At 41.8% G+C, this 26,464-nt stretch overlaps 2 protein-coding genes across 2 annotated transcripts in view; one reads left to right on the forward strand and one right to left on the reverse strand.

Annotated features, from left to right (window-relative positions):
• Positions 1 to 11,087, forward strand: part of pde11a (phosphodiesterase 11a) — a 39,546-nt gene extending 28,459 nt beyond the window's left edge. The window contains exons 15-20 of the mRNA XM_061088192.1: positions 871 to 971; positions 1,124 to 1,201; positions 1,304 to 1,367; positions 1,703 to 1,777; positions 3,475 to 3,558; positions 8,118 to 11,087. Coding sequence (XP_060944175.1) covers positions 871 to 971; positions 1,124 to 1,201; positions 1,304 to 1,367; positions 1,703 to 1,777; positions 3,475 to 3,558; positions 8,118 to 8,348 — 633 coding nt within the window. The 3' untranslated portion in view covers positions 8,349 to 11,087. The remainder of the gene's footprint in view (positions 1 to 870; positions 972 to 1,123; positions 1,202 to 1,303; positions 1,368 to 1,702; positions 1,778 to 3,474; positions 3,559 to 8,117) is intronic.
• Positions 11,088 to 12,463: 1,376 nt separating this feature from the next.
• agps (alkylglycerone phosphate synthase) overlaps positions 12,464 to 26,464 on the reverse strand; it is a 28,140-nt gene continuing 14,139 nt past the window's right edge. The window contains exons 12-20 of the mRNA XM_061088131.1: positions 26,017 to 26,068; positions 24,414 to 24,490; positions 24,201 to 24,313; positions 22,046 to 22,115; positions 21,187 to 21,248; positions 20,320 to 20,409; positions 18,742 to 18,841; positions 18,520 to 18,577; positions 12,464 to 14,044 (exon numbers count right to left, since the gene is read on the reverse strand). Of these exons, the coding sequence (XP_060944114.1) occupies positions 13,923 to 14,044; positions 18,520 to 18,577; positions 18,742 to 18,841; positions 20,320 to 20,409; positions 21,187 to 21,248; positions 22,046 to 22,115; positions 24,201 to 24,313; positions 24,414 to 24,490; positions 26,017 to 26,068 (744 nt within the window). The 3' untranslated portion in view covers positions 12,464 to 13,922. The remainder of the gene's footprint in view (positions 14,045 to 18,519; positions 18,578 to 18,741; positions 18,842 to 20,319; positions 20,410 to 21,186; positions 21,249 to 22,045; positions 22,116 to 24,200; positions 24,314 to 24,413; positions 24,491 to 26,016; positions 26,069 to 26,464) is intronic.

Here is a 26,464-nt window from a genome sequence, read left to right on the forward strand (position 1 = left end):
GTGACACATTGCATTGTGGGATTGCTTTCAGAGATTAGTGATGCCATTTTCTTTCACTCCATTGTAGGGATCAATATACAACAATATATATATACTCACACTATATACACAAATAAGTCAGTGGAATGATGTTGTTAGTAATGTGATTTCCTTTATATAACAGACCAAAATGTCTGCTAAGGTCGATATACGTGTTGACAACATATTCAAATAGAAGACAAACTAACCTTAATTTAAATTTCCCTTTCATATTATCAAGAACATCTTGATAATCTTAATGATTTGCCATTGTGCTAAAGCTATTATCATACAGGTTTTATTCATTTCAATAATTCAATTACTGAATTGATTTTCAGAATTAAGAGGTGTGGAACCAGGCTGTAGCTTACACTGAGCTGCACAAATACAAATCCATTTAAGACTTTCAACAAAGAAAATCTCAGATAATTTTTTCTTTATCTCTGTGATACATCCTTTGTTGACACAGATGGTAATTTGTAGTAGACATTTACCCGTTAATCCAAAATCTCTGTACGAAGCAAACAGGGAGCAAATCTGGGGAACAAGTGGGTTATTAGAAGATGATAATTTACTTTTAAAATGACGCTTATAATAAAAAATAATATTCTTAAATCCTAAAAATGAATACATTTAGCAATAATTGCGTCAAAATCATTATGGAACAGAAAAAGAATAATAATATATGATAGATTAAACTATGACGGATCAGCTTGATACAACAGTTAGGTTGATATTTAATTATATTATTAATTAAATGCAAATAAGGGAAGACAAATGGGAGCTATAACCTGCTATTTCAGGCTCTTTGTGTCCAGGCAGAAAAGTGACGTGCAGTGTTTTTCTCCACAGGGTCACAACATCTTCTCCAACCTGTCGTCCACGGAGTACGGAGACCTCATGCAGCTGCTCAAACAGTCCATCCTGGCCACAGACCTCACACTCTACTTTGAGTATGTTTATTAAACTGTTAAATCTCCACTGTCACAATAAACTGCCCAGTTCCTTCATGCTGTTTGTTGTAGGCTTCTTTTAGCTAGTACCGCCCCCTTGTGGACTTTGAGTAATGTACACCTTCATGAGTGGACGTTGTGTTTCTCTGCAGGAACAGAAACACGTTCTTTGAGCTGGTCAGCAAAGGAGAATACAACTGGAATGTAAAGGCTCATAGAGACATGTGCAGGTAACGTCCTGCACACAGAGATAGCAAATACTTTGTCTTCTTAAGGTGAAAGGGGCTGAAATAAAACCGAATTAAATAAATCTGTGTGTCTGATTCCTTCAGGTCCATGATGATGACGGCGTGTGATCTCGGTGCTGTCACTAAACCTTGGGAAATATCACGCAAGGTGGGGAATATAAATATCAAATCTGCCTACTCAGCTATAAATGATAAATTTTTGGACAAATTCTAGACAAAACACTACAAATTGCCCTTGCTCCAGAATCTAATGGTGAGGAAATGCTGCTTTTCTTTGTCCTGGGTAATTAGAAACAAATGTTTTGTTGTGGACCGTTGTTTGGGCAAAACAAGCAATGTGGTATATTTGGGGTTTAGAAAACTGTGAGGGCAAAGTTTACAGACCAGGATGATCTGATGCATTGAGCTCATTCATCTTTCAGCATTCAGCTGACAGCCTACAGGACCATGAAAACAGTTGCTGTCCTGCCTCTGTGTTTTCAGGTGGCAGAGTTGGTGACCAGCGAGTTCTTCGAGCAGGGGGACCGAGAGAGATCGGAGCTGAAGCTCACACCCTCGGTGAGTGCACCCAGCCGTCTCCTTCTGCAGCTTAGTGCTTTTTGTAGTTTGTCTCACCTCTGTGACCTCCACAGGCTGATGGGGCTGGAGATATATTCTCTTGCAGTTCTATACATTTGTATATGAATATATATATACACACTGACTGCGTAGAAGACATGAGTGCTTGTGTCTCTGTGTGAGAAAAGTGTATTGTCAGCTTGACCGCTCCACTGCCTCTCTGCTGTGCCCGGAGCAAAACTGCGGACAATCATTCTTTTTTTTTTTTTTTAAAAAACAATAAAAACCTTCTGCATAGGATTCACAACAAACACTGACCTTTCTATTCATTTAGCTGTAAACACAGGAGGCTTTTTGTTGTACTGAAGCTCTCCTACACTCCGCCAAGGCCCAGTAGTCCACAGCCTTATGAAACATTTAGATTTACTAAATCCAGTTTATTATTTGGATTTTCGGAATACCAGTTCCCCAAATATGACAGATATTTCAGGAACATCCATGAATTATTCTCAGAGAAATCAAGGTAGATGTTGAAAATCAACTCGTGATGTTGAAGAAAGTGAAACTAAATCCTGGATTTGCAGTAAAAAATTACCGGTTCTCCCATAAAGCATCCGTCCACCAAGTGACATTGAATTCAGTTAAGTGATTTTTGCATAGTTCTGCAAACTAACAAACAAACCCAGTTGAGAACTCTAGAATCGTGCTGAGTAGAGTGCACACATCTGCCAAACCCCAACAGCTCTTGAATTTATTCAAGCTGCATTCACTCAGAAATGTCAGTGCCCTAATGTGCCAGATTTCTTTCCATCAATATCAATGAATCATTTCTTGGGAAAATGGCGAACATTTTTAAAAATGCCTTATCTCACAAAAGAAAAAAAGAAAATCATGGATCCACCCCCTGATCCTGATTCACACCTTATTTTAATGGGCTCCACCCTGACCCATACTACATCCTTTCACCAAATTTTGTGCCAATCTGTTCAGTAGTTTTTGTGTAATCCTGCTCACAAACATACAAACCAACTTACAAACAAACAGACAGGGGTGAACACGTGATGTCCTTGGCAGAGGTAATAAATTCATTTATTTTCTCATCCAGAGTAATAATAATAAAAACAGAGAGACTTTGGCCCTAATGAAGATGTTTGTCTTAATTCATGACTTATTCATATCGTCCTCAAAGCCACAGCACAGGAGCAGAGTAGCCCACTGTCTGTTTGATTGAGGAGCTTTGAAGGCTCAATTGTGTTGCAAGTTCTTAAAGGGGAGGAAAAAACCCAGCAGCCTTTCTGTTTGCAATTAATGGCTGTTGACTAATCGAGCCAGGCCACATTGCTTCCCCCCTGAAATAACTAATGCAGTAGCCTCCGGTCCGCCGCTTGTCTCAAACCTTAAACACTCCGTGTGTGGGCGTTGGAAATTAAATATTAACTTCTAAAGTCGTAGACCAGTAACTATCTCTAAAGCGCAGCCTCGGTGGAGCCTCTTTCCGTTTTCGGCTGCAGCAGAATGAAGAAGAATAGAAAAATACATCACATGAAATAAACTCAGTTGTCTTTAACCAAAGCGGCACATTAGGGAGCAGGAGCCTGATTTCATAGTAAACATAGGAACCACATTTCCCCTTTGTTTCTCCAGTGTGAGCACAAATGAAGGTTCAATTCAATTTTTTTTTGTCTGTTGTGTTTCAGGCCATCTTTGATCGGAACCGGAAGGACGAGTTGCCGGGGCTACAGCTGGAGTGGATTGACGGAATTTGCGCGCCGCTGTACGAGGTAACACTTGACGCTCTCGGGCCTCCTTTGTGTCGCACTTGACACACACGTCAGCCTCGGACTATAGTGCTGAGCTGCCGTCCTTCCTGGGTTATTGTCCCCCTCTATTGACGCCAGCAATGAAACTGTCACTAACAGCTATTCAGCTTTTCTTTGCAGCCACAGATTTCTCATTGAAACAACTCCAAGGTCTCATCCTAGCAGAATGAGTGCGCACTTTCCAACTGCAGATAAAAACCTCCTGTGTGAACAGAGGTGTGATTTTAGTCCTGTTAAATCTCTCGGCAGTAAAATAGCGTTAATGTGGGCCAATTCAGGCAATGATGCCGCACTTCTGGCCCAAGAGAAAATAGGTGTGCGCCTAAATTGGACCATGTGGTTAATGGTAAATACAGCCACAATAGCTCAAAACAAATTCTGGCCACCTTTGGCTCCTTTGTGTTATGCTCGGTATTGCTATGGCTTACTTGTGGCCCAGATCTGGCAAACAGAAGTGGACCGCCCAAGTGCCATCATTCCTTTGGGTATGTGGGCCGGATGGTAGTGTTTAACGCCAAATCTGGGCCAAACTAACTTTGCAATGTCAACTCTAAGGTTGTAGAGTGCGTGAAAAGAGCTCTGGTGTTAGTCTAGTTAATTCCCCCCTGTTAAGAAAGTAGATGGATGTGGGCCATCCCTGGCAATGATGAGGCACTTCTGGCCTTCTTGTGGCCCGGACAATGGATGTGAGCCTAAAGTTGCTCATTTTATAAAATACCAAATGTTGCCAAAATATCCCTAAACAAATCTGGGCCTTTTTAGGCAAACGTGGTGCTCTAGGCAAGCAGTAATCTGGGCCCAATACAGCTTCCCTGCACAGTTATATATGAATAAGGACTCGCTCTTGACTGCATGCTTTTTCTTTCGAGACGTATAAAGAAAAACAAACTGATTTTATTGTAAGAAGCCAGCAGAGTGAGAGCTAGAGATTATCTTTGAGGGAATTACACCCTGCACAGATAATGGAAATCTATACAGAGGTCCTTGCTGGTATAGCAATGCCTGCGCCTGTGTTACTGAATGACGTCAAGAGCGCTCACCTGCCCCTCCCTCTTGCCGGCAGCGGTGGCTGTGTGGGAGGAAGAAGGCCGACTTCACCGAGGAGATGAGGTCTGTTAAGAGCTGAGGAGCGTGGAAGGCAAATTCATGAAAGTCAAACACAAGGAGGAGTCGTGAAAGAAGTCGAGGATGAAATAGTTCATTCATTCTCTGAGCAACAGGGCGATTTGTGTGCTTTTGTAGCTCGAGACCTCCTCCTCCTTTGTGTTGTCATATTAAAACACACATTAGTTTTAGTCAACAAACAATAGAGCATCCTCACGTCTATTGAATTATCTCAGAATCAGGGTGTAAAGTTGGAGCAGACTGTGATCTGTGCTCTGCTTTCACCATTGTTGCTGTCTGTGTAGTGCAGATAAAAAGGCTTCAAAGTGGTGTGTGTTTTCTGTTTGTGTGTGTGTGTGTGTGTGTGTGTGTGTGTGTGTGTGTGTAGGGGGGTTGTCTCCACACTGCTCCATGTGATGTTTGGAGAATGCAGATATGGAAGCTTACGATCAGGCTGCTGCTGCCAATTAAACTTGCAAGGGGGAGAGGAGAGGAAGTTCGGAGGCGGCAGGGTTTTTTGTCCGTGGGCGGAAGAGATCTCGTTCTTGATCTCACTGATCTCCTCCTCCTGGTGGTGGCTCGCTACTTTGTGGAATATTATTCCCCCCCATTATATAACCTTCCATCTCCACACCCCAGAATATGACAGTCTCTCTCGCTTCCTCTCTCCTTCCTACATCAGTGGAATAATAACGCTTTGCAAACCAGTGACAGTGTCCCACAGAGGGGACGTGTTCTGCAGAGAGAGAGAGAGAGAGAGAGAGAGAGAGCGATAGAGAGAGGTGGAACTGCTCTCCTCCAGAGGATCATGTTCTTTTAACCCGCAGACGAGACAAATCTGTAAAGAATCAGTGACTTCCTGTTTTGTAGTTTGTGGATGTATGTAGGCCACATGCCATCGCAGTGTGATGATGCCTTCAAAAGTTCAAATGTGCCTTCACTGATGCACATGAGACACAACTTAAACACAACACAAATTTGGTGTAACAGATGGTTTATTTTACCCTATGACAGTTATAAGTAGATATGTACTTCTCCATGAGTCGTTGCTAAAGTTATGTATTATAAATATTTCATGATTTCTGACATGTATTTTGCATTGACATAAAAAGTCCCCACATTTGCATATAACTAAATTGTAACATGTTATAAATCCTTTATTACATGTTTGTATACTGATGTATTACATTTTGTTTTAATATTGTTTAATCTGTTGATGCTTTTCTTGATTAGTATAAACACTAAACATGGAAGTTAACAAACACATTCTTAAAGTGAATCTGATAAAAGTGTAACTGTATCTGTTCTGAGTTCATAATAATAACAGTAATATAAATAGAAAAATGAATGATTCATTAAGTAACACACCACAGCAAATGTAGGATAATAGTGGAAAATGCCAGTTACCTAAAGCCCATGTCTTGTTGATGTGTTAAATTTTATTTGTATTGCACCAAATCACAACTCATCATTATCTCAAGGTATTTTACATAGTAAGATCAAGACCATTCAAAATAATAGAGACACCCAACCGTTCCCACAACAAGCAAACATATGCGACTAGAGGAGAGCCGGGTGGGAGATCAGGAGGAGAGATGTAATAAATATCTTATTTTCTTGGATCGATGGTCCAAACCTCAAAATCACAGATTTAAAATCGAATTAAGCATCGAATCCTTTCATTTCAGGACCTGGAATCTGACATTTTATCTTTTTTTGCTAAAAAACAAAAAACATTACCGAAACAATTATTCACCAAAAAAGCTGCGGATTCATTTTCTGTTGATCCAGATGTTTAATGAATCATTTCAGCATTAGTGCACAGACACATGACACAGACATACATCAGGAGCAGGGAGTGGAGCAGAGGCAGCCCGACTCCAGAAATGTGCATCGGCTTTATCTCAAATCGTAGAAATGGAAATCCATGCTGCGCTCTAATGTTGATCACAGATGAACGGCTTCATGATTAGTAGCACACACATTCATGCAGCTACTACATTATGAATTATTACGTCACGTATGAGTTGACTTTATGAATTTTCCATTTATAAAATAATGTGTTCTTGATTTCTTAACTTGGCCACGTTCTATAATTTAATCCTAGTTGATCACCAACATTCTTTTTTTTTCATTGTATTGTTCTCACATACTGTTGGATTTCATTTAAACTTCAGTGAAATGGCAGCTGCAGATTTGATTTTCCCTTATTCATGCAAAACAACAACCTACTGTAGATGCACCTATTTATTTTGTTCATTTATACAATGGCTTCCCATTCTCCTCCTATACATGTGTGTGAATAAATGAAAGACTGTATTGTGTATAATGTGGGACCCAGGCCAGTGTGTTATATTTCTACATGAAACAGGGTTAATGAAACAATAAGTACAGAGGGAACACAATCCCTCCTGTCATTTTAATAAATTACCCACTGATAATTTATTTTACTTATCTGCCATTTACAGTTTGGCGCAGAGGAAAAATATGACAAACGCAGCTAATCTCAGTCATACATGTGCGTCTAATCTGTAAAGAGCAGCCATTAAATGGAACGCTGCTATCAAGCGCCTGTGTGTTGCCGGGCCTTGTGTGGTTTTGTTTAATTTGCTTTGCACATATACTGAAAGCTGCGTTTGATGAACAATGTGCTGCTTCTCTAGCCCTGGTTTACATACACTGGTGTGTGCCGCCCATGTACATTCAAGTCATTGAGCAGAGCGTCACATTCTCTAAAAGAATAACAAATACCTGGTTATAATCTTTGTCCTTAGGTTAATGTACCTAATACTTCGGTTAATGCCATTAATTCTTAAATATCCAATCACATTACCCATAGCATTAGCTGAAGCTTGTGTTTGTACTAGGTTACCATTACCAAATTACCATTTCTAGCATCGCAAAGCATTTATTTTTAAGAAAAACTAATTTTTTGGATCTTTGAATATAATGTGATTGTAATTTATAAGTCACAGATTCTGCTATTTTTTACGCTAGTGGTGCTTTTGCTGTTTCCAGTTCAAATTAAATCCATACACACGTCACTGTTTTAAAACCTGTATATAACTAGAATGGCATTCAAGAGAGATGATACTGCCCCCAGGGTCTCCTTATCAAACAACATTTAAATTCACTAAATCCAGATCTAGATCTAGAACAACTATAAATGATTCTCTGAGAAATTGAGGAAAATGTTTAAAAAAAATGCCTGATCTCACAATGTTAAAGAGTCTGCACCAAAATGTAATGGTTTCTTGCCTGAGTTCCAGGTTCTGTTTAATCCGTCCTGTAGTTTTTGTGTAATCCTAACAAATGACCTCCTCGATGGAGGTAGATAATGTTTTTAAGACTATATATTACACTATAACACTGTAGACATTAAGTGTTCTCCTCTCTCTCCCTCTTTCTCTCTCCAGACTCTGGTCAAGTTGAATCCCAAACTCCAGCCGATGCTCGACATGATCACAGCGAACAGGGACAAATGGGAGGAGCTGAACAAGAAGAGACAACGTAGCGTGTCTGGGTCGTCCAGCCAGGGCAGCGTGGACGGCACAGAAACCAGCGGCTGCACCGGGGTCAAACCCGGCAGCTCACCCTGCTGCAGCGGTGGCGACGCCGACGGCACAACCTCCAAACCTGTTAGTTAGCTTCTGTCGCCACCTGCGAGTTGATGTCTTAAGCTTCTTTCCTCTTAAATGCAGCCTGCAAACAGAGGCAGTGCAGTGCATGCAGAGGTTGTTGGGCTCTGCTCCTCTTCGCTTTTGCTACTAGAGACGAGCTTTAGACTTGAGTGCGGCGCTATCATAGAGGTTTTTCTGCTCCCTTCAGTCTTCCCGTTGTGCTGAGGGCTGACAGAGCTGTGTTTGGCACGCTTGTCGGAGCAGCTACGAAATCAGCTGATGACACCATGTCAGGGAGGAAACTCAAAGCACTGTGTCAACATGTCAACCAGTGAGCTAACTCCAACTATTCTGGCCATTGCACCCATTTTCTGCACAAAAAGGCATGAAGAATATGGCAGAGGAACATTCGCCTCTGCTGTGGTTGGTTTTCTCGCTCCCGGTATCTCCTTGTTGCTCACATTTTGTCCGGGGTGACAGAGATCTGTTTTTGTAAATTTGTACATAGGCCAGTTGAGTTAAGTGCTGTTTGAAAAGGCTCTGGATTGTATGGCTGCCGAGTCTCTGAAGGATAAAGCGGTGCAGGAACAGCAGGACCTGTGACAATGCTTGCAATGCAAATTGAGTGCTCCGCTCCCCCCCCTTCCTGTGCCTTGTTTTAAGATCCTAATGGAAATGCATGGCCTCCTCACCCTAGATTCTTAGATAGTATGGAAATCCATGTTGAACCATGACGTCGTGTTTCTTTTGCCAGAATTTGTAAACCAATGACTGCAGTTTTGTCTCGACCCCATGTTAGCCACAACGCACTGACATTATATATACATATGGAAATTCTATTTTGCCCAGTTTTATAAATGCAGGGTCTCACTTGTCACACAAACACATACACACACACACAATGTGCCTTGATGAAGATATTCTGGAATCATAGATAAATACATTTCTACCCATCTACTGATTAAACACTGACAGCTCAAACATAAAGTAACACACAGTAGTTCCTAATGCAACAGAAATACACCAAAGTTCTCAGGAAAACACTTACTCGCTTTCTGTTGGTCTCAAATCTGCTAACAGCCACGTAGCTTAGCATAAAGACTGGAAACAAAGGGAAACAGCTAGCCAAGCTCTGTCCAAAGGAAGTACAGCAAAATCGGCTGCCTCTAAAACTCATTAACACTTTATCTTGTCTAGTTTTCAAACGACTATTTGCTGCTGTACAAGATGTTGCGTTTGCCAGCACCAACATTTTTTTGTCTTGCCAAGAAACACTTCAATACATTATCTGTCAAAAAACAGCAAATTGTCCCTTTCATACATCTTGTTTGATACTTTTTAAATAAAGTAGATTCAATGTGTTAATTAATGAGCTATAGAGGAGTTGGTAGACGGATTATGTTCCACAGGCTGCAAAAAAAGATGGACGACGAATCCCCTTTTCCTCCCACTATTCCGACATGAAGCCGAAGTATCCCGAACGCTGCCATCTTGCACAGATCACGTCGTTTCAGTCCAGAGACAGGATCGCGAGGTCCCATTCAAAAATGAACACTTGAACAATCAGTGAGATAGGAACTACCTTAAGGCCTGCAGTACCACCAGCAATTGTGGGGGGGCAGTGCAGCCAATAGTTCAAGAGAGACAGCCATAGGACTCGGTGAAGACATTTAAACAAAGAATTCATTGTCCAGGAACATTATCACATCCGCCTCCACCGTTTATTATAAGAAACTCCACACTCTGCGCTGCCCTCTAGTGGATGTGTGACTTAACAACCATGCCATAGTAAAAGACACCTGGAAGTATGTGGGCATTGATGGTGACATCGTTTGAAATGGACAAACCTCTATTTATACACATGGGCAGCATAAACAAGCCATAGCATTGAGGAGGCAGGGTTTATGATCCATACCACATCCAGCCAGCAGGAGGCGATCGAGACCCTTTGGCTTCACTTAAAGGAAGCGGTCATGTCGTCCATCTTTATTTACAGTTTATGGTTGTACAGGACCAGGCTAGTTTGCTCACTGTAGCATTATTTAACGGACAGATATGAGGCTTATATCCCCTCGTTTAACCTTTTCTCAGAAAGCGAATATGTGAATTTCCTGAGACTTTTCCTTTTTTTGTGTCTTTTCTCAAAGCTCACTAATTTAATAGAGGACTGAAGACTTGTAGTACTGAAGAGCCCAGTCACCAACTGTTATTTTCCTTTGATGGTTATAATTCTAAGTATTTTTTAAATGGGGGCATGTATGCCTTATGAATTGTGTTGTACCTTTGTTAATTGGAGTTGTGTTAATTGGACTGTGTCATCGTGTGGCATGGATCTGTGTGCTCCACTGTATTTTAGTTGAAGAGCTAAATTGAAGTCAACCAGAAGAATTATGAATTGCATGTTTTATGCAGTATTAAATCCAACCACTTGCTAATGTAGCAAACATGTGAGCCGACAAATACCTCGTACTTTGAACTTCACCAGTAAAACACACTATCTCATCGGGAGAAATGCATGACTTAAATTCTATTGCATCATGTTACGTGAATTATGGATATCGTTGTTCTATTTTTCTATTAGGTCTCCAGACGTGGCCGACTTCTACTCGTCTTTTTTGCAATGTGACGTGCTTCTTGTATTTCTTCTCCCCTCTCAGTTTGGACTCTGGATTTATTTACGGCAGGCTAAACTGAAGGAATCTTTAAGGCATGAAAAGGCAAATGTGCAATGTTTCTGTTCAGAGTTTAAATAAAAAGATGCTGCTACGTGTGCTCCAGTTTATTCTGACATCAACCAATAGCAGATGATGTATTCCATTATTCATTTTTATTTTGTATTACTTTATTAGTCACAAAATGGGGACAATTCCTATATCGCAGGAGCAAAGGGGACAGTTAAAAAGATGCGTCAGTAATAAAGTAATTAACAAGTCATCATGCAATACAACGATAATGAAATATAAAAGTAGCAATCACATACGTAGACAGGTAGAGTGTAGAATATAAGGGGTGTAACTCCAATGGAACTAAGTACATTTACTCAAGTGCAAGTTTCAGGTACTTGTTCTCATGCATTTCTACTTTTTGTTACTTTATAAAACTCAATAACATTAAATATTGTACTTTTTACTCCATTACATTAATCTATCAAGTTCCCTTATGGATTAAGATGCCACATATGATGAGTTCATAACATATGATTTACTAAAATGTATTTAGAAGCATATAAACGTATAATACACTATATAACAGTAAAACACTAACAGGGGCATTTTCCTGCATAACTCAAACCATTGATAGATTTCATAATTTGATTTCTCATGGAGGATTTGTATTTCCCATTTCTGCCTCTTTTACTTTCTAAATTATTAAATAGCCTTGACTCTTCCTCCTCTGCTGATTCAGTTTACACAGTATTACTCCCAGTGCAGTGCTGCCCTCATGTGGACAAATGTATCTTTACACACAAACTGTAGCTCTCAATGAAACACTGGTGGTAAGAACATTTCATTGAGACACATTCAAAGCCATTAAGAAAAAAAAGAAGCAATATGCAGGCAGATAAGGAAGCTGTAACCATTTAAACAAGAAATAAGAACTAGCTGAAAAAACAAGTGTATATTATGAAACACTGACAGTTCATCAGTGATGAATAAGAAATTACATTAAAGTCTAAATCCTTCATATTAATATGCAACATATCCATTCACAGTTCTGGGTAATGAACTGCAGAGTGAGGAGTGTTACAGCCAGTGTGTGTTTCACTGGCCAAAGCTGAGCTCTATTGCTGTTGATAGGTGGCGCTGACGTCAGTGTGTGGGTGGCTGTGTGGGTGAAGACGATTCCCAAATGAGCCTGTGTGGATAATAAATAAATAAGTCAAGGAGCAGAAGACGAGCTCTGCTAAACCCTCTCTGTGCAGGATTACGGGGAGCTCAGTGCGGCACACGAGGTCGAGGGGGAGAGCAAATCAAAAAGCAGCTCCCAGGACGAGTTGACCCTCCCAGCTCTGCCTGACAGCAGAAATAAAGGCCACTATTGACGAGCTGAATAGGAAATGATCTCCGAGAAGAGAAAAGGGGGTGGGGGGGGGGGGGGGGGTGGGGATGCGCTCAGTGTGCTCTCAATGAGAAATCTGCAACTGGGAGGGTTTAGTTGAATTTTATTCAATTTATTGCACAAACAGCGTGGACAGAATGTACATGGATGTTACTACATTGTTAGGAGAAGTGGTAAATAACAAAATATAAAGGTACATCCATAACATTCAAAGGCTCTCACATGTTTTTGACACAGGGGTTAAAATTTCAAATAGTAGGTCCTAACTAAGTTGTGTTATTTGGGGGGAGTATTGAGAATAAAAAAAGGATGTGGTGGTCCGGGAAAGTGAAGCACACATCAGAAGGGGAAAAAAGCAAAACTTGGCTTCAAAACCATTAGTTAAATGTCAGATATCAAATTGCAGTATGTTACCATTCCAAAAACCTTTAATACAATACAGATAACAAAGGGGCGGTTAACAAGTTCAACCATCTCGGGAGCTAAGGAATCTCTGGGCAACACCAGTTGGAGCAGAAACAAGAACAGCGCCTTGAAGATAGCAAACATGGACTTCATCGACTTTAATAGAAAGTTTCAGCACATGAAACAGTAACAAATATCTACACTTCACGGCTTTCAGAGGTTCTCTTTGCATATTGATGAAATGTGGGTTAGCTGTGCATATTGTGATCAAATATAGTCAAACAGATTTTTGTCTGCATGGTCTGACGTGTTGAGTCTTTGGTACAACGTGAGCGCCGCAAAACAACAAACCATGCAAACAAAAGTAATTTTAGTACAAAAACATAACACACAAGGAATTTCTCTCTCTGTAATCATATTGTACTTCTCGGAGGGTTAAATTTTGGTGGGTGGCTGAAGGTGTGGGCTTTTCAGTTTAGTCTGGAGAGGCACACACGCACACACACACACACGCACACACTCGACAAAGTGTCTTATGGCAATAGGTCAGTACAACAAAAGGCCTGAGGGAATGGAAAAGACAAACAGGAGACAGTGAAAACATCATGTCTGAGTTTGTTTTGCTTCACATAGGGAGTCACTGTGCACGAGTGGTGTGCACGAGAAGAGGAAGGCAGAGACAAGCTTTAGAAAGGCACAGAGCTTTAGAAAGCGTCTTCGTCTAAAACTTACCACTAAAGAAGTGCCACACACGCTCACGCATGCACGCACACACACACACAAAAAGAGTCAAATAAAAACAAATTGAACGGTCAACTAAATTGGCAGAGATATGTAGGAAAATGTTAAACAAAAGCAAATATGACAAAAACAAATATCAAGGTTTTTTTGCACGGTGTCGTGATGCATCGCGTCCTTCGCTCAGAAAAGCAGAGGACACGAAACAACAGCACAAATCAGCTTCAACATGAACGACAATGATTGTTACAGCATATTAAGTGCAATATAAAGCCAAAGAAAAAGGTTTGGGTGAATCAATAAATGGCACTGTCAATTTTTAATTTACATTTAGTTTTGATTAATCCAAAACACACGATGCTTTTCTTTAGAAAAAGGTGAGCTAAAGATGGAGGGGACTCAATAGAGGTTCCTGTTGCCAAAGATGTTATTGGGGTCCAGGTAGTCCTTGACGGACTTGAGCATTCCGATGCCGACGTTGGAAACGGTGTCTCTCATCCACTGCTTCCGAAGTTTCCCCACTGAATGACACACGGGAGAGAAAATAAATAAATAAATAGATATACCAAACTCAAGGAAAAAAGACCGAAGGGGGAGAAATAGAGGAATCGGCACGGCTGATTGCTCAGCGGGCTGCTGGGAGCCAATCAATCTTGTGAGAGTGAGTGAATAAACAGAGGGTGATAAATGCTTTTATTCAGAGAGGAGAAATGTTTTGCATGGCATGATTTATGGAGCTCAGCAGACTATCAAACTCATTAGGCTCTGTGTGTTCCCAGAGGAGGAGGCCGGCTGGCGGTTGGAGCGGGCCGTCCCCGACTCCCTCACTGTTTGAGCCAGCAGTCCCCTCCAGTCCCCCCCCCCACCCTCCGGAGTCACCGGGGCCTTTTCTGTGCACGTTTTCTGTCTCATTGTGCACACGAGCTCTCCTCCAGCTGACCTGTGAGGGCGGCGGCGCTTGCTTGTCTTGAGTGTCGCTCGGCGCCCTCCGACACTGGCCTGATCGCCGACAGGGAGCCAAAGCCAAACATGGAGCTCCCACACAATGGTCCTCTGTCAGCAGGACTTTGGCTCTCGGCTGCTCCCCCCCCCCCCCAAACAAAAACCCTCCCAACCTGAGGAGCGAGCGTGGCATGAAGCCTAGTGAGGGTGCCCATAGCTTCGCCAGCTGTCCAGTCCGACACACTCCACAGCGCCTGCACCCGACAGGTTCTTTGCGGAGAGTCTGGAGCCAGTGAGAGGTCTGGTGACTGTGGAGGACTGGGGGGGGGCGGCTCTGGAGCCAAACTCAGAGGGAAACTTCAAGCGAAATAGAAACTTTGGTTTCTTACGAGCGAATAAAGCTGCAGAATGTTTTGTTTGAACTCAGGCGAAATTTGGGAGCTTTTATATGTTAACCTGAAGATTGCAGTCACAGCAGAGATGTTGAGTTTTTAAATGTACATTTCTTTAAGGGTTGTCTATATTTCCTCGCATTTTGAAATATTTGATGGTTTAGACACAAAATTTGGGCAGAGAATAAGAAAGTAGCGAAGCTGGATTAACAACTGGGCTAAACCAACAACTACCAATGGGCCCAAGAAATAAATGAATTACCTTTACATGTTTTAAGGAATCTGAATTACTGAGGAACAATATCATCTAAGGCTGATGCATATTTTATGACCCAGAGCTAGGGTTGCAAAGGGGCGGACAGTTTCCGGTAAATTTCCGGAAACTTTCCGGAAACTTTCCACGGGAAGTTAAGCTCGGGAATTTTGAAAAAAAAAAAAAACGACACAAATTAAACGCTGAGCAATAAAAACATCATTCAAAACTCTATTTTAAAGATGTATGCAATGCAGCACACACTGCACGTTGAGTTTCAACCCTCCACTGTGCATTCTTCCATCACATGCACAGATAATTACCAGCATCCTTCACTCTACAACAGGGCTATTGAAGCCTGTTGTAGTGTGCAGGACTAGTCAGGTAAGTTTGATGATATAACTGGGGAAAATATATTAGCATGCTGATTGAGGATTGTTCATCTGTTCATCTAGCCTATTTCCATTCATTTATCCATCAATTGTAAAATATGAGTACAGACGATTCCAATTGTTTGGCTAACTATTTATATCTCTGGCATTGCATTAGTGTTTTTTCACATACTTTTTTCTCATCTTATTCTACAGAACAAAGCCACGTGCACTCTCTCATGTGTGGAGACATTTCACCCCATCCAATGTAGAAGGAAAGGCTGTGTACATTTGCAAATACTGTGCAAAGACCTATGTTAAGAATGACACAACGATGCAGAAGCATATAGTCAAGTGCCCAAAGTTTCCTCAGGGCTCAAATCAGCCTATGACAAAACAAAATGTTTATATTTATGTCTGTATATGACAAGGTAAATACAGTGAGTATAAATTACCCACAACTTTTCCAGTTTATTCCCGTTAATTCCCGTATATTCCCGTTAATTCCCGTATATTCCCGTTAATTCCCATGGAAAGTTTCCAACTTTGAATATTCCTGGAATTTTGCAACCCTACCCAGAGCTCATATTATTAGAATGTCTCAGAGAAAATCAGTCGAAAAACAATAAACAATTATCAGATGGTTTAATGTGGTTGAATAAAGCAGAGGGTTTGTAGAAGAGGACTCTACGTTGGTTAGATTAAGAAAGAAACAAACCTGACTAAATAAAAATATAATAACTAAATGTCAGTCTGAAGTAACTTGATACTTTATCTTTCCTCCAAACCTCCAAAAGATAAATTTGAGAACAGATCTGCCTGGAGCAGCTGCTGCTCGCTGGGTAAACACTTACAACCAGCAGCGTAATCGCATGAGATTAGATACAGAGACCTGCAAATAGAGGCCGGCGTGTGATGCCAGATTTCCCACGGCGGGGAGCCCCTGTGCTAGTAGGCCATGTGAGGGAGGTGGCCACCCTGACACGTTGGAGCGCCGTGTTATCAGAGCGCAGCCAGGAAACCCAGATGGGGATCGGCCAGGAGGCCAGTGAGGCCCGTCTCCTGACAAAACAGGGCAGACAGCGGGGTCACCAGAGACCCTCTCACCACACAAACCTCCAGATGGTGACAGAGGGACCAATCAGCGGCTGCCCAATAACTAAAAGAAGTCGCCTGCTCTCCACCACCTCCTCCGCCTTAGTCCTTCCCCCTTGTTCCACCTCCATCCCTCCCTCCTCCGCGGAGGGAAAACAGAAGGTGCTGGGACTGCATCATTGCCTCCATCACTGTGATAATTTACACATCTATCTTGTCATAGTCTCTCTTTTTCGCTCGCTATTGCAATCAATCTCCCCGTGCTTGGTCTGTGCAGCTGAGACATGCAAAGAAGTGCAGGTAGTTATTTTTAAATGACAGTTTTTTTTTTTTTTTTAAAGTGGCATAATTCTCTGGTGTGGGAAAGTACAGGGCGGTTGGCACAAGAGGAACTTCACCAAATCAGGTCATATTCTCTGTCTCCTGAGTGCAATGACCTCTGTGGAGATACAGACTTAGAGAGATGGGAGATCTGTGGAGCCACAAGGGGGGGGGTGGGGGACAATGCCTGGCACCCAGGGGTGGCCCCAATACAGAGGAGACATTGTAGAGGCCGAGGATGAGCTTCACCCCGGTGACACGCTGTTCTCAACCTCTGGCTTTCCCTGACAAATGGAGGTGGGGAGATGAAAGACGGGGTGAGGTAGTGGTCCTGTGCTCCGGTGATACGGTCGAGGCAGAGTATCGGCTGAGGAGGTGACCGGCTGATAGATGGATGACTCTCCCGGTGATGGATGTTCAACAACTCTTCACCGTGGCGACATTGGTGACCTAGTTAAAGAGAACACTTCTCCCAGGATTCTGGCTTTCTGAACCGGAGAATATTAAAGCGTGTAACACGTGTTTTGTCTGTGAGTAAAGTCTCAGTCGCTCTGATTAAACACTCACTATGATTCACTAGGAGTTTTTGCGACGGTGAAGCAGTCAACACATGGTGAGGTGAGCTGAGTATTACGTCCTGCAGAGAAAGAGCTCTACACACCGCGAATCTCTTACCTACGCCAACGCAGCACTGGCTGACCCGCTGTAAACACAGGGCCACACAAATGTATATTTCCTCCGGTGCCCCCCCACCTCACCATCCCCGACTACATCTGTTTTGTTTGATACACAAAAACAGTGAAACTAGCTCCATTTGTCAAGCGCTGATTGTGGGCAGACAAACCGGCCTGTCTGCGCCCAGATAGCGAGCCCCACTGTTATTAATCACAATTACAGAGTGGGCCTCGCACACGGGAGCTGCATCAATATCCCCTCCTCTCCCCCCCCCCCCTCTGTCCCCTCCCCTCGCTGCTCGGGGTGGCCGGGCCACCGTTTGGAGGTCAGCATACAGCCGGTGATAACGGCTGCATCATTTACCCCGACCCGCCGCCGCCTCCTTTTTATTAGCAATCTTTTAATTTTGAACCTGTCCCCGCCTTCAGGAGAAATTGTGATTTAATATCACAGCTGATTCACTGCATACTGTTTTTGACAGCTTTGATGAATAGCCTGAAGTGATGTATGAAAACAGCGAGGCGGATGGCAATATAGATAAGGCAGCCGTTTCGGTTAGCCCTGATGGGGCCCGGAGAGTTGTTCCACCCCCCCCTCCTCCGCTCCCCTGCTCACGTTTCATTTGGTCGCTGGTGAAATGAACAAATAGCAGAGTCAGAGGCGTTCATCCACGCTGCAGGAAGATGTTTTGTGGAGCCAATGAAAGATGTCTGACCAAATGCACATATGCAGCACGACTGGCCTCTTGCTCGGCGGCATGGAAGAGCACGCCGGGATCGCTCGCGGTGCTGTCGCTGCCACTCAGAACAACCGCTTCTCACAAATTGCAATTCAGGAGAAGATGCAAATATAAATGCTCCTGTTACAAAACTGTCACGGTGCTACACGTGAATAATGTGTGAGAACAGACTTGATATTTCTAACATGAGATTCTTAGTTCTTAGTACCTCCATGGTGATGTGACAAGCTTCCTCCATTGGCAAGGATTTCTTCTCTAGCTGCATGCTGGGAGATAAAAACAAAAATAAAACCACACTCGTTTCTGTCATATTACAGAATATAATAATCTGACATTTGGTGCAGCGGAGACAAACCAACCAGATGTAATTATTTTCTATGAAAAGACTGAACGGTGGTATCATGTTGATAAAAAATACAACTGGACTTACCTCCACTTGTTCGAACGTATGTATTGGATCACTGAGTCCTCTGTAGTTGAAGGCAAAGTAAAAGTAGACACAGGCACCAGCGTCGTATGTCTGAGTCACTCTGTGAGAAGAACGTTTAAATGTTAAACAAAGACATGTTTTCCAGAAAGCGGCGGCACTGTCACCTTTAATAACATAACATTATCACTCGTAAGTTCTTTTATCAATTCAATAAAAAACAAAAAAGGGGATTATCCACAGACAGTTGAAAACCTGTGCAGTATTCTAAAATTCTAAAGTAAAAGTAGTCTTTATTTAGGGAGCGGTGAACCAGTTAACAGCTGTGAAAACTGAGTTATAAGAATGGGGATAAATACTGGATGATTAAAAGTGAAGACTAAATATTTGTACTGCAGGTAACAGGACGACTCTACTGTCCCTCTGATGTGGAACAGAAGATCAGTTTGTTGTTTTCCAAAGACCAAAACAATCTTCATTTTACTTCCTGTCGCTTCCTCTAAACGAGAATGCAGCCTGAACGTGTGTAATGATCTTTTCGTTGGGAATAAAATGCTTCTTCACTTTGCATGTCTCCTCTATGGCCTTGTTCCCCGCGGAGGAGCAGGGTGCAGAGCCCTTGTTCATTTGACATGGCCCATCACCTGGCACACTGACTGTTCTAGAGGTTAAATGGACAAATCAATCATGTGACAGACCGCAGCCGGGAAATGAATGGCTGTAGCATAATCAGGCTGAGGCCTAATCGCTCCTCAATCGGCGAGCGGCAGCCTGCTGCTCCTCAACCGGCTCGCCGTCTGTCTGTCTGTCCGCGTGGCTTTGCTAACTCACTGGGGGGGATGGGGGGAGGCCTGGGTATGCAACCTCAATATTGAAAGTTAGTAGTGCATGGTCAGATTCGTAAGAGCATTCTTATCCTGAATTGCAGTAGATATTCTGCCAATTGTGGACACTTATTTAATTTGTCTACAATTTTGAACATTAAGTTTTCCTGTAGATCAAAGCCTTGAACATGCTCTTCCTCAGACCTCCATCACTGTCCAAGAACTATTAAAAAGACATCAGTGAGCCACACTGCTACAAGATGAACTGATCCTTCACTACAAAGAATTTGGGTATTGTAGTTTATTAGGTATGAGTGCCACAAACCCCTAAATGCTGCTGTAAACTCAAGGGAAGCATTAATTTGAAAGCAGCCCACAACGAGAACACTATTTATGGTTTAAGTTTGCAAAAACCTACAACTCCCTGTTAGCTAAAGAAGTCGCTTTGTGTCTTTTAAAAGACAAAGTTCTTATCTTGGTTTGGATGAACAGGCGTCGGGCTGAGTGGAAGTCTGGACCCTTAACAACATTTGAAAGCATTTTTGGTAAAAGCGGGTTTGCAGATAAAAACATATTATAGTTTAAATAATTGATTTGTTGATACAAAATAAAAAATATATAAAAATGTTGTTTTGGTGTGTGAATGGAAAATTTGGTATTATCTTTATTAGTAGATGTGTTGGAGACCCATTGATTATTGTGAGTCTGTAAAATCTTCAGGCTGAACTTGTGTTAAACTGTTATTCTTTAACTGTACCTGCATGTGGATAATGGTGAAAACTGCACTCCTCTCTCTTTACACTCTCGGACAATGCGTGCCTTTACATTCCGGCAAACGTCCAACACCCTGCAAATAAAGTGCAATAAATGGCAGATTAAAAAAGTCACGTTTGAATAAGGAAAAACAGAAGCAAAATGAGACTTTGTCATGTTGCAACTCCAAACTGTGATATTTGTCTATTAAGAAAAGCAATATAAATCAATTAGTACGGCAAAAGTATTACACAGAAAAAGGGCCAGTAAAGAGGAGTGAGTGACTAACAGGACGACCATTGTGGTGTGGAAATGGCCGCCAGTCCTAAGCATGTGCAGCAGTGTGTGGAATGTGGAGGATGGGGAAGGAGGGTGGGTAATGAGCCAGGCACATATGCTCGCTTCAGTGCCTGATCTCTTGGTCCCTGCCGTCAGGCATGTTACACGACACGGAGCTCTGTGTGTGCTCTCGTTTGTTGCGTGTGTGTAGAGAAAAAACAACGACGAAAACATGCAGAAAAGACCACATGTGAATGTGAGATGAATCTGGTGCCAACATTTCCCCACACTGAACACACACAGATCCTCTGCAAGTGTGAGTTCATGTGAGTGAGTGTGTGTGTGTGTGTGTGTATCTATAATGGCGGGTTTATAGGCTGAGGAAGCAAAGCTTCCGCCAACACAGAGCTGGTTAATAGGGGGAGAAAAGGCATGAAGGTGAACGTCAAAGACAGAGGCGATGAGAAATAGAAGAAAGAAAGGAAAAGCATGAGTTATTACAGCAGAGTCTCAGGACTGAATGGGTGGGAGGTGACAAAAGAAAAATGTTAATATCAATTGAAATTTAAAAAAATCTAATCAGTGTGTTTACCTGTCCCAAGGCACAGAGGTTTCAAAGGACTCGGCAATCACATAGTAGTCCAACCCCAAGTCCTGTGAGCAATACAATATTAGCATTATAATGATGATAAGTGGTCAATCAATATGATTACCTGCACATAAAAAGTCTGTATACTGGGGTTGTATAGGCAACTGGATAACACTTACATGCACTGTAACAACCTTGTCACTATAACATCTAGGTGCTGGCTAATTTTCTGTCTAGTAATCATCCCCAACCTTATTTTGCAAAAAGACTCATTGATTTCAACAGCATCATTGACAGAAAACAGTTTTCTAAGTTGTAGCAGTAGGAAGAGGTTGAAGAGTGTTGCCTGTTCAGGTCTGTAAACTGACCTTTAGAAGCCTTTGAATTAAATTATTTTATATCTGTAATGATTTATTCTGCTGCTGTCAATGGGATATTTTCTGTCTGAAGACAACTTCCTTCTGGACAAATCCACCAGGAGAAATACCTTCCACTGATAACCTAAAAGCTTTTTGTATGAATAGTGTCACAACAGTCACATCACAGAGCTTTAAGAAGTCCAGTTATACATGTCGGTGGTTATTCGACAGGCCTCTGACAGAAGTGACCTTAGAGAACTCTCCATTGTCATTGTGGCTGCAGCCACTATGCTGTCCTCATGATGCAGACACCTCGGTGTTAGACCCCCTGACAACCACTGTGACCAGATCAAATCAAAGATCTCCCGAGGTCACATTCTGCTGCTTCTCTGTGTTGCTTGCTATCCTATCTGCTGTCAGACCGTGTCACCCCGCCCACCCCACCTGCCCATCAGCTCGGGCTGAAAAAGAAAAAAAACAAGAAACCCAGAGGAGTGACCCACCCGGAGGTAAGCGATGACGAAGGTCAGCATGTAACCCCTCTGACCATTGTCCTCTCCAGCTGCCAGGCCCCTAGAAGCAGATAACAGGGTTAATATTTAACAGCTCTTTTCTCTTAGCTTTGTTGGTCCGACTGCTCCCTCTCACAACAGCTGCCTGGGAGCCTGTCACTCCGACATTGTACAGATCAATGAAGCTATGCTCCATGCATCGCCACAGGTCAGCCACACATCCATCACCTGCAGTGGGTAATCAGATTTTCATCTACCACCCAAACTAATCAGGCCAAGCTCATTAGAAAATCACTATATTGATTTTTGCCCCTCTTCCTGTTTCCAAACACCAGAAGAAAAAATGCAGCGCAGAACCGCACTAATCCATCACTGGCACTTGATCTGATGGGTGATCACGATTTATTTGAAATAATGCAATAAAGCAGAGGCTGCTGCATGTAACTGACAAGTTTCTTATGATTTAATTGCTGGCCATTGCCAGGGCAGTGCTCCAGCTACCTGCAAATCTGGGTGCACAGCCAAACAGTGAGGCTAACAACAGTAATACATAATCAGTCAGAATCCCCCAGGAAGAAACCAGTGACACCGTCCAGTGAGGAGGTCTGAGGATCCCTGATTAAAGTGAAGCTGTAACATACTGCTGATTTCTGACTGATTAAGGTCACATTCAACACTGTAATAGTTAAAATGTATAAAAAATAAGTGTTTATATTTTAAACAATGAAATATAAACAGTTATATTTTTACATTTATGTTAGATTGTCTCTTCTCTAAAATGTTTTAAATATTGTTATTTTGTGCTCATTTACACACAACATCATTGATTGGCCAGGGAGAGGGATCCCTCACTTGTTTCTGCAGTTATCCTCCTGTTTAAAGGGATTTTAGTAGGTTATTCCTCCCCCCATCCAAGAGTTAAAGGAAGAGGATGTTGCACCTTTTACAGATTGTTAAGCCCTATGAGGAAAATTGTTATTTGTATATGGGCTTTACAAATTTAAATATAAACAGTTTGCTTCAACAGAAGTATGGATGTAATTCGATCACACAGATTGCTGTGTGATCGAATTACATCCATACTTCTGTTGAAGCAAACTGTTTATATTTAAATGGAAACTTAATTTATATATCATCTCTTAATATATATCTTTCTTTTATTCTGACTTTCAAGACATACAATTCTCATGTTTCTTTCATGTGGATCTTATATCACCAGGCACAACAATTGCCTAATTTATTTCTTTGAGAAGGAGCTGCCCAAACAATTTTGAGCAAAAGACCTGTAAAGTAAAAAAATCTTCTGGTGTAATAAAACAATGAAAAGAGAAAACTGGAAAACGCAAATCAGCACAAAAGAAACAGGAAATAATTGTACAACAGAGAGGTAACACTGCAGATGATGACTTCAAAATTTGATTCTCATGGAAAGAAAGGAAGGAAACAGCAGAAGCATAAAAGAAAGAGACCAAACATTCACACACATCAATTCTCTTAAAGGACAGCTATCTAGAAATAACTGCCATTTGTTAAAGATTAAATAAAACTCTTTTCAAACAGTGAACACTTCACCAATAAAAAACATAATTGATCATTATTAGCAGTTGAATGGCACAAAGGTTAACAAATGTTTGGATGAACCCATCTGTGATGCTCCTGTTAAGGGTTTTTAAAACAGGCTCAGGATAGAGAGAACAGTGCTCTCAGGCTGACAGGTAACTGATCTCCACCAAAAAGTCCTCATTGATCCATTTCATGATCAATGACAACAGCGAAGGAAGCACTTCCAGGCTGTGTCCTCTCGCCCTGCGGTGCCTGAGGGGACCTGTGTCCCGCTATCACCGCCCACACCACACCTACTTTAACATAGAAGCTGACACGAGGACGTCCACGGGTGATCCATCAATCCACACAGAGACAAACTACTGAGTGGAAGACCAAGTCTGAAGTGTGTAACTGTGCTTCTCCATCCTTTTTCACTCTAATGGCTGGTTAAATAAAGTGACATGGACGCCTGAGGCAGCTCCCAATCATGTTCAAAATCCCACCCAACTGCGCCCTTTCATTTCTGTTCTCGTACACGGGCGCGATCTGTGAGCAATGCATCGTTCTAAAAACCAGGGAGGGAGGCGAGAGAACTACTCACCCAAATTTTGCAGCAATGTCATAAACTTGCTTTTCATGCTGCAGGACCTTCTCACGGTCTCCCTCGAATAGCAGGGTGGCCACACACAAGCGGTTGGGGTCGAACCCTTTGAACTGGCGATTAAAGAGTTGGATAAATTTTTCATGAAAAACACCTGCGGCAAGTAAACGGTGTGAAGTTCACTTCTAATTACTTCATTTTTTTATTTTTTACCTTGGTGATGTAAAATTTCTTCAAGCCGTCCACAAAAGATGTGAAAATGGAAGACCCTTGAGGCTTCAGGGCGTGACCTGAGAAAATATCGGATAAAAATCAGCTCTCTTTATTCAACAAAAAGTGAGATTAAAAACAGAATATTTTTCACACATTAGTCATACCACGCTCCTGCCTGCGTCCCTAAGTGTTCCGAGGAGGGCAAGTCAGTCAGATTTATTTGGGGGTTTCAAACAAAAGGAGGAAAAACAAATGGTAGCATTTGAATAACTTTACAACTGGCCAGTGGCTGCCAGCGACAGCGACTATAAATCAGAAGGTTTCCGAAGGGAAGTGGGGTTGACACAGTGATATCCGTCTTCCTCACCCACACTTTTTGATTTATTCCTGATCGGACGCACAAAAGCGCCTGTGGACAAGCGAAAATGAGGGGCTGGGGCCAATGGGATGGTTATCAATCACAGCGGGGAAGTCACGGGTGATGTCGCCGAGACTTAACAGTTCATTTATTTCCCTCCATGCTCAAGTCTCTTCATCACTTAGTGTCCTAATTGTTTCCATTCCAAAATTTGATTGCAGGTCTTTAGGTCTCTCACAGCCATCATACTCGTTAATTAAATACTGAACATCCAGAGAGAGAAAATTACACCTACACTGTGCATACTTTTCACTTTTAATTCTGCCCTCAGTGGTCAGGTTAGTTTTTCCTTATTTGCATATCAACACACCCTGCTACTTACTACAACGATCACATTTTTCATCTTGTGTATCAAGACAGGCAGTGCTAAATTGTACTTGTAGTCCCAATCTGAGGAAAGACCTGTGAATACATCAACTCTCCTTACTCAACAGCCAACATGATTAAAAGAGAGGACAAGCCACTAATAAGCCCAAGAAGGTATCACAGAGCCATGAGTTTTAGTTATTAGTGAAAAACCTGCTCGCTTCATCTTCCCTACTTAATGCTAAGAAGTGCCTACTCTTGGAAATATAGTGGAGATAATGAGATCCCTGGAGACTGGGGAACTTTACAGAGATCTCTGGTTATGCCCCATGCATCCCACTAGACCTTAAGAAACAACATTATAAAACTTCAATGGAACAACTACTTAATTTTGGCCATGGTCATTTTTTTTATCTTGTTCAATTCGTTAAGCACGTGTGTATGTGTGTGTGTAGCTATTTTTCTACAGAAATAATAATCAATTTAACAATTCAGTTCTGTAGAATGTAAAATCAATGTATTATGTTCCATTGGCATTCATTGTTCTCCTGTCAGAGCCTGAGGTACACAGTACATCAATGTAACACCGACCCAAACATTGGAGAGAAAAAAGAATGCGAAACAAAATGTAACTCTAAATAAACTCGATCACTCTTTTTCTGTTGGTTGAAGGCTGTCATGTGCCACATGCTGCAAAGCTTTTTGATTAAAGCCAGAGGTTGTGTTGGGGCTGAAAGAATTCAGGTCAAATAAGAATCTCACTTGTGTAGTGAAGAGTAACCACTAAACATTCAGGCCTTAAATGAGAGTTATGTTTGGACACCAGATTTAAAGACAGCAGCGATATGGATATAACATGAACAATCTAACGAAACTTACCAAATTGAAACTGCTTATTGTCCATGAGTCGTATAGATGCCGGAGCACACCTCTGGAAAAAAAAAGATTAGTTTGTCAGAATCATAGTTTCGCTTAATAACAGATCTACATGTGGGAATTTACAACTTATCAAGAATTGATGTTGAGGAGAACCAGGGATGTTGGTCATTGCCCAAGTGGGTTTGGTGCACCAGGGTCTTAAGGCAACAGTAATAAATACTTAACCCTAACCTTAACCCTAACCACAAGTAAAGCAATAAAATATACTTTGATAGGTTGTTAATAAAAAGACAACATGTAGTGTTTTGGCAGTAAAGAGATTCAACATAGTAATATACAAGATAAAAATGTATAATTTAATAATTATCAATACAGTTTTAACTATCGATGATTAACATGATAGATGTCACATTATGTCTTTAAAGTTTAAATAATTGGCTTATGTTTG

This window comes from Limanda limanda, chromosome 16 (genome assembly GCF_963576545.1).
Source record: "Limanda limanda chromosome 16, fLimLim1.1, whole genome shotgun sequence".
Taxonomy (NCBI): Eukaryota; Metazoa; Chordata; class Actinopteri; order Pleuronectiformes; family Pleuronectidae; genus Limanda; species Limanda limanda.